Here is an 8,661-nt window from a genome sequence, read left to right on the forward strand (position 1 = left end):
AAGAGAAGGAAAAAAAAAAAAAAAAAAAGCCTTACTGTATGAAAAAAAAGGAAAAAGAAAGGAGAAAAGAAAAAGAGAGAAAGAGTGAGAGAAAGAAATATCACATACTGTAGGAGGTCAAATCTATTCCATTGTAGTAAAAAAATAAATAAATAAAAGACAGAGAAAGCAGACAGAAAGGAAGAAAGAAATATTGCATACTATAGAAAGTTAAACCACCTCTTCTAGTACTGAAAAAAAAAAAAAGAGAAAAAGAAAAGAAAGAGAAAGCAGAAAGAGAGAAAGAAATATTACACACAATATAAAATCAAACCTCTTCTTCTATTACTGGAGAAAAAAAAAAAAAAAAATAAATAAAAAAATAAAAAAAATAAAAAATAAAAATCTCACGTACTGTATGAAGCCGAATCGGTCTGTGGTGTGGTAGACCTCCAGCTCGGGGTCCTCCCAGGGGTCTATCACGGCTCCTTCTTCTCGCCCGAGGTCGTAGCGCCCAACTATGTTTGCGCGCTCCTCCCTCGCCCGGATGAGCAGCTCTTCCTCGCTCAATCCTGCAGACAGCGGCCTCATTAAGCGCCTCCTCCAGGGTAAGGTGATGACCATGCATTGAAGTACTCCATGCTACCTTACAGGGATGACTGCTGATGTGGTTACGATGTGGTTGTGGTAACAAGTCTCCCGTGCCTTACGATTGCGTTACGTTCTTGGTAAAGCAATTGTGAGGTGAAATGACCGTGTATTTAACTTGAGGTGTAAATAAAAGGGATTCATTCCTGGACTCATATATCAAATAACTTAACCCCTTGACTGTGGATTTCCTACAAGAAGACATCACCAAACTACAGGGATGGAGCAAAAAGTGGCTGCTACAATTCAATGAAGAAAAATGTAAAGTCATGCACCTTGGGAGGGGATATCCAGCATACCAATACCACATGGGAAACACTCCACTATCCACCACAGAGGCAGAGGGAGTTTATGTTACCAGGCTACCAGTGAAGGCCAAATCCGTGCCAATCGCAGCGGACGGGTTAAAACCTCTAACTGTCTAACACGTAATATCAATGATGTTTTATGGACTGCATTGTATCTAAATCATTAGCATATATAAAGGCAATTGCTCATAAAAGTAAGCCGATGGACCGAAAGAGAGCAAAGGTAATCAAAGAATAATGATTGTAGGAGAGGAACATTGTAAACTGAGCCATCGTAAAATGGGGAGACTTGTACAACCAAAGTAACAGAGTGGCAACCCAGGAACTGTACAGGTGAGGGCAGGGACATTGCCAAGTGGAGGGATGAAATTAGAACTTTAGTCAGAGCAGGATGGAGCACACTAACACCAGGGAAGAGGTGGAGGATGTTGGGAAAGACCACTGGCTGATGATGGTTGTTTAAAATCTAAGAAAAAAAATAAATAAATAAATAAATAAATAAAAATCCATGAGCTGAAAAAAAAAAATCTGAGGGGAAAGCATCCCTCCAAAACAGGGGTTAATTAAAAAAAAAAGACATCTAACTTCATATCATTTAAAAAGATACCCAATTTAACATTTAAGAAAAACACCTCTCAAAAACAGTTTAAAATAAAAAAAAAGTCATTAGGCTTAATATCTAAAAAATATCCCTCTGAAAATAAGGTTATCATGAAAAATACAAAAGGCTTAACATCTAAAAACATGAGTGCATCAATAAAACTTCTCATCTTAACAACTAAGGGAAACACTCTTCCATCCACTTGTGAGAGAACCTGTGAAAGTAATGTCTAAGTCATGAGAAAATGTTTAAGAGATCAAGTTAAGTGAGCGTTAAAGCTATTTTAAGAATGTATGTTTATTAAAGAGAAACTGTTTCATGCAGTGGAATAGTTCATGCACTGTGAGGAAAAGTTCTGTAATAAGGGTTTCTCTAGAGGCACTAAATATATACCGGTATATACAAAAAGAGGGTAACTTCTAAACACTTCAACCTCCATCTACATCATAACTGCCTTACACTGACCAGCCTGAAATCAATGTCAGGAAGTTAAGAAAATCTGTCACCTTTCCTTCTTAACTTCTGAAATGCACAACCAATCTAATTAATAAAGAAAAACAAATCATTTCACATACACGCCAGAATAAAACTCATCGGCCACCATAAAAATACTGAAATCATAACACAAAAGGAACTGCACAAACAGAAAGTGTCAAAACATTTCTCCGGGGGTATACGGCAAACCCTTCCAGGTCACTAAGATACAAGTTCTCAAGAGGGAGAGTGAAAAGCAGGCATGCCACTGACGCTGCAAGATGCCCAACACCAACACCAACACCAGATTGGCCCAGGCTTCACTTTCTGCTTTGTTTTTTAGAGAAGATACAGAAGCTAAATACTAACACAATTTGATGGTCAGTAAGTTAGAACAAGAAAGAGACCAAGAACAAGAAAAAGGGCAAGAGCAAGATCAAGATAAAGACAAGTAAGGAAGATGAGTACAAGAAAAAAAGTAAATAAGAAAAATTATGAAGCTAAAACCCCTTCACCAGCAAGAGATGAAGACAAGGCCATGTACTCCATCAATCTGTAAGGCTCTTGTTTAAAGATCAAAATTCAGACAAAAGGTTACGCTTCAGTACGAGAGCTGCCAGTTTCTCAGCACAGGGATACTGCTTCAAATGCCACAATAAAATCTAAGAATCTGACACCAACTGTAGCTTGTGAACCTTTCATACTATAAACTCAATACTGATACACTGTTATAAATACTTGAAGATGAAGGTTGAAGCATATACATGTAGCATAAGTTTCTCTAGATATTCGTTATGGGTAGTTCATAAAAAATCTATGTTATGGATTAAAAGATCACTGTTATAGTTTCAAGCCAAACAGTGACGTCCCTTACTACAAGACAACCCAGTTCCCTGAAAGTGACTGTCAGGAGTTTCACAGTGCACACCAGTGACTAATTTGTCATGTATGTTAGTGAGTAGTGATGGCAAACAGTGAAACATTATCTCCTGGTTCTCATCACTCCTGGTCAGCTGTGGCCTCATGGTCCCTTGCCTGCTGTGTTAAATCTAATAAAGGTCTTTAATAAACTGCTGGTAATAACCATCTAAGTTTTCTGTCCACTGACTTATGTAAAGCAAGTATTAATCCTAGCTAACTCTATTTTCAAGGATATCTATGTATCAGATTAATAACTTTTAAAAAATTGTTCTGCCATCTATGATATTTTTTCTAATCTACTTTCAAGAGTACCATCATGGAGACGCATGCATCAGGTGGCCGCCTCAAGAGACGAGATCTCTAAGACATTTCAGCTAGACAAAATTGGACATTAGGACAGCCAAAAAAGCGCGCTACAAAACATCTGTGTGGCCAAAGGGTCTTCCTGAAAGGAGAAAAAGAAAATATACACAAGACAGGAAATTATTAATAAGAAGCATGAAATAAAAAAAAAAATTCGTAAAGGACGGTCCACAATAACTGCATGGAAGCCAAAAGATGCAGAAAGTCAAAGAGTTCAGTTTACCCATGAGAGAGCGGGAGTCGGGATTCAACATCTTCCGTATGTCTTGACTTCTGCGAGCTAAAGGAAGGAAAACTTGTGAGCCTGCAGAGTCTAAACACCAAATTAAAAATGTATTTACAAACTCAGCAACACTAGGCCAATGGCATTTTCCCAGTACAAATGGTTTTGAATCAATGCTTGAATCATACACATAATCACATTGTAATTTTAAAATCCCTACGAAGGAGTATTCAAGATTCACCAATGTACTGGTCTGAAAATGTTACCGCAAAACTTTCAACTGTAGTGACTGATCCGCCTGATGCAGAGAGCCTCCCAAAGTCACTCCGCCAGGGGGGCACCTCTTTGGCCAACTGGTTAAGGAGTGGCTTTCCAAACGGTTGCAGGTTCGATCCCCGGCTCCGGTAAAACACTTTCTGTCTGGATTAATTTCTCGTGTGTTTTGTGACACGCAGATGTTGTGTGGAGGTATGGTAATGTGGAACTGTGTGGCGTTACACAACCACGACCACTACCTCACAAACACTGCTTTCTCTGCTTGAAGTGGTGAAAACCCAACTGTTGACACCACTCCTGCTGCCCTTCACAGCTGATCCATGAGGCAGACAAAGCTACTGGAAGGTCATATGTATTCTTTCATCCACACACCAACACACAGGAGTGCAGCACAAAATAAGACCGGTAACCACGATGGTGAATTACACACACATGACGGTGAGAGCACGAGGGGGACCGGCACTCACCAGCATCCATGTTGCTGGCCGTGCATTTGACTCATCAACTTGAAGAAGGATCTGCACCCATCACATCAGCACCTGGAACAACACAACACAAACATTAGCCTCCTCGTAACTACACATTAGTAGCAGCAATGTTTTGAAGATAGTAGGATTGATTATTGGGGCATTCTGTGCTTGGCGTCGCAACTGTGGGGATTTGAGAGCACTTGGCACTGAATAGAAATAGTTGGAAGTGTATCGTCAGGCGTCTAACCACATTGGAAATTATGGGAAAACCTGATGTTAAACAGATGATAATGACTTGTCTATATCTACGCCTTCAAGATGTAGTGGACAGTATGCATAGATCCGAAACCACGGGCCTGAGTTTGAATTCTATCCTGGGCAAATGACGTTTAGGGCGGTATTCTTAAACAAAGGACGAAAACATGATCAATCGGATTCTAGAGATTATTTTTTTGGGTTTGGGGTTTAAAGAAGGGTCAAACTATCACCAGGGTCATTAAACTACCCACTGGAAAGGCCCATAACCCCTACGAAACCCATGTCAAATGTGTGTGCTAGGGCGCCGAAATGTTTAAAAATATGGCCCTTAGTGTATGCCCTCAACTTTACCTATACCTTCAAAAACAAGTGCGAAAATAGCTAATATGTATTTTATGACTGGGTCTGGGTTTGATCAACTTTTTTTTAAGATATGGGTGTGTTAATATAACCATAGCTGTAGTGTTAGCCATAGTTGATCTAATGCTTGACTGGAGTATATGTCATCTGTGTGTTATGCCGTGTCCCTTCATGGCAAATTTGGCACTACTGGGAGGTTATGGCAGTAGCTGGTGAGACAACCATTCACCATTTTTCTCTCCCCTGACCTACTCTTGAATCCTGACCATGTGCCAGCAAACCTATGGGGAAGACACACTCTACCAGCCATACTAGTCTTTCTCCAGTCCACCCATTTGTATGTCTGGCTGCGTATCTCTCACCATGTTGCAGGTTACGCTCTTCCATGTCCTGTCCTAGTTTACAAGACATTAGATCACCTCAACACCTGGGGGAAATTGACACAGGTAACAACACCCACAATCTTATGAAAGCATATTGATGCCCCTCTTACGAATCCCCATACCTCCCCTTTCTCCCCCCATTAGCACCATACCTGAGCAAAACCTTAATAAACACCTTAATTAACACCCATTGCCTCAACACCTGGGGGAAATTGACACAGGTAACAACACCCACAATCTTACGAAAACACATTGATGCCCCCCTTACGAATCCCCAAACTCCCCTTTCTCTCCCTTATCTACCCCCATTAGCCCCATACCTGAGTAAAACCTTAATAAACACCTTAATTAACACCCATCACCTCAACACCTGGGGGAAATTGACACAGGTAACAACGCCCACAATCTTACGAAAACACATGGATGCTCCCCTTACGAATTTCCATAACTCCCCTTTCTCCCCCTTCTCTACCCCCATTAGCCCCATACCTGAGCAAAACCTTAATTAACACCCATTGCCTCAACACCTGGGGGAAATTGACACAGGTAACAACGCCCACAATCTTACGAAAACACATGGATGCCCCCCTTACGAATTTCCATAACTCCCCTTTCTCCCCCTTATCTATCCCCATTAGCCCCATACCTGAGCAAAACCTTAATTAACACCCATTGCCTCAACACCTGGGGGAAATTGACACAGGTAACAACACCCACAATCTTACGAAAACACATTGATGCCCCCCTTACGAATTTCCAAAACTCCCCTTTCTCCCCCTTATCTATCCCCATACCTGAGCAAAACCTTAATTAACACCCATTGCCTCAACACCTGGGGGAAATTGACACAGGTAACAACGCCCACAATCTTACGAAAACACATGGATGCCCCCCTTACGAATCCCCAAAACTCCCCTTTCTCCCCCTTATCTATCCCCATACCTGAGCAAAACCTTAATTAACACCCATTGCCTCAACACCTGGGGGAAATTGACACAGGTAACAACGCCCACAATCTTACGAAAACACATGGATGCCCCCCTTACGAATCCCCCATTACTCCCCTTTTTCCCAATTTCCACCAGCCCCACTTCCCCTACATGCCCCATACCTGAGCCAAAACCTTAATTAACACCCATCACCTCAACACCTGGGGGAAAACAACACAGGTAACGCCCACAATATTGCAAAACCCTTCCCCTGTGGCCATTCCTCCCTCCTCCCTTCCCTCACCCAAATTCCAACCCATTCCCAGGCCTTCCCCCCTTCACCCATAGACTCTACACCCATATACTCACCCGGGTCATGGATTTATGGGTGCTTTTCTAGCGTGGGAGGCCCCTGGACCCCTGAAATCAGCAGCCATGCACCATCTCAACTGTTTGGGATCTTGTGTACATGAAGGTGCTGCCCTCTGGTGGCTGGGGCTTCTATCACTCTCTCTCTCTCCTCTCTCCTCTCATTTCTAGCTTATTTTAGGGCTATTTTGCCTCTATGTTCATTTTGACTCATTGGTTTTATATATTAAATGTTGGGGATTAATTAAGGCTTCTGTCTCTCTCTATCTGCGGCTCTCTCTCTCCTCTCTCCTCTCATTTCTAGCTTATTTTATGGTTATTTTGCCTCTATGTTCCTTTTGACTCATTGGTTTTATATATTAAATGTTGAGGATTAATTAAAGCTTCTCTCTCTCTCTCTCTCTCTCTCTCTCTCTCTCTCTCTCTCTCTCTCTCTCTCTCTCTCCTCGTTTCTGGCTTATTTTATGGTTATTTTGCCTCTATGTTCCTTTTGACTCATTGGTTTTATATATTAAATGTTGAGGATTAATTAAAGCTTCTCTCTCTCTCTCTCTCTCTCTCTCTCTCTCTCTCTCTCTCTCTCTCTCTCTCTCTCTCCTCGTTTCTGGCTTATTTTATGGTTATTTTGCCTCTATGTTGCTTTTTTCTGATTGGTTTTATATATTAGAGGTTTTTATTCTGGTTTTGTTACTGAATAATAGTGGTTGGGGCTTCTCTACGGCTCTATCTCTTTTCTCTCCTCTTATTTATGGCTTATTTAAGGGTTATTTTGCCTCTATGTTGCTTTTTTCTGATTGGTTTTATATATTAGAGGTTTTTATTCTGGTTTTGTAACTGAATAATAGTGGCTGAGCTTGAACTTAATCTCTCTCTCTACGGCTCTCTCCTCTCTCCTCTCCTTTCTGACTTATTTTACGGTTCTTCTTCCTCTATGTTCCCTTTACCCAATTGATTTTATGTATGAGAAGTCTTTACTCTGGTTTTGGTAATGCATAAAAGGCGTTCGTGTCATTTTTATTTGGGTCCCAGCAGTTTCACTTCTCACTTTTCAACTTTTTTTTATGGTTCTTTTGCTTCTATGTTCCTTCTTCCTAATTTGTTTTATATATCAGAAGTATTTCCTTTGGTTTTGTTAATGCACAAAAGGTATTTCGTGTTATTTCTTGGTCCCAGGAGTTTTCACCTCTCACTTTTCATCTTTTTTTCTTGTTCTTCTGCCTCTATATGTTCCTTTTTCCTAATTTGTTTTATATTTAAGAAGTTGATTGATTGATTGATTGATAAGTTTATTGTTGATTTTCAGTGTTTCCTCTGGTTTTGTTAATGCATAAAAGGTGTTTCTTTTTTTTTTTTTTTTTTTTTTGTGTGTGTGTGTCCCAACAGTTTTCACCTCTCACTTTTCACCCGCAGTTGATACAAAATATGTTTACTCTAAGATTGTTTAGGAATAGAGGCTGTTTTTTTTGGGGGGTGGGGGGTGGGGGCGTGTTTTATACATGACCCCAACTCATTCCTCGTATCAACAATAAGCTATCAATCAATCAGTCACTTTTTTTTTTTTTTTTTTTTGCTCCCGCCGTCTATATGCGCCTGTCTAACTAGACATTTCCTTGTTGATTTTACGGACTATAGATATGCTTTATCTCATACTGCAAGGGCTACAGATTTGTTTGCGTTTTTCCTACCTAACTGCCCATTATACTCCTCTCATCTTTCCCTAAATTCCTCCTAGGTGCAGTGCTAGGGCGCCTACCTCCAAATCCCCGGGCAGGGTTCGAATCCCGGCCCGGGCAGTCGGCGTGCAGTCCACCCAGGTGTTCATCCTCCCTTTCAGGCTGGTCGATAAATGGGTACCTGGGGAAACCTGGGGAAGCCAAACTGTGGTAACCCGGAACTTTGAAACTAACCACGGGGCTTTGCTGGAAATTACTCTCATTGTGCTTCCCACTCAAAATTACCTGACATAACTCCAACCAAACCTTACATAACCTAACCTAACCTAACCTATCCTGCCCTGTTCAAGAGTAGGCGACACATACCTACCCGTACAGACTTCGGGAATATGCAACACGGATGACGGAGATGAGCACCGAGGCCAC

At 41.1% G+C, this 8,661-nt stretch overlaps 1 protein-coding gene across 10 annotated transcripts in view; it reads right to left on the reverse strand.

Annotated features, from left to right (window-relative positions):
- Positions 1-6,714, reverse strand: part of LOC127002732 (uncharacterized) — a 29,296-nt gene extending 22,582 nt beyond the window's left edge. For 9 of the 10 annotated variants that reach the window (XM_050868823.1, XM_050868822.1, XM_050868825.1 and 6 more), the window contains exons 1-4: positions 6,563-6,714; positions 4,261-4,332; positions 3,518-3,574; positions 395-551 (exon numbers count right to left, since the gene is read on the reverse strand). In XM_050868823.1, coding sequence (XP_050724780.1) covers positions 395-551; positions 3,518-3,574; positions 4,261-4,270 — 224 coding nt within the window. In that variant the 5' untranslated portion in view covers positions 4,271-4,332; positions 6,563-6,714. The remainder of the gene's footprint in view (positions 1-394; positions 552-3,517; positions 3,575-4,260; positions 4,333-6,562) is intronic. The other variant, XM_050868819.1, reaches the window with a different exon arrangement.
- Between the last annotated feature and the right edge of the window lie 1,947 nt (positions 6,715-8,661).

Source organism: Eriocheir sinensis, chromosome 24 (assembly GCF_024679095.1).
Source record: "Eriocheir sinensis breed Jianghai 21 chromosome 24, ASM2467909v1, whole genome shotgun sequence".
Classification (NCBI taxonomy): domain Eukaryota; kingdom Metazoa; phylum Arthropoda; class Malacostraca; order Decapoda; family Varunidae; genus Eriocheir; species Eriocheir sinensis.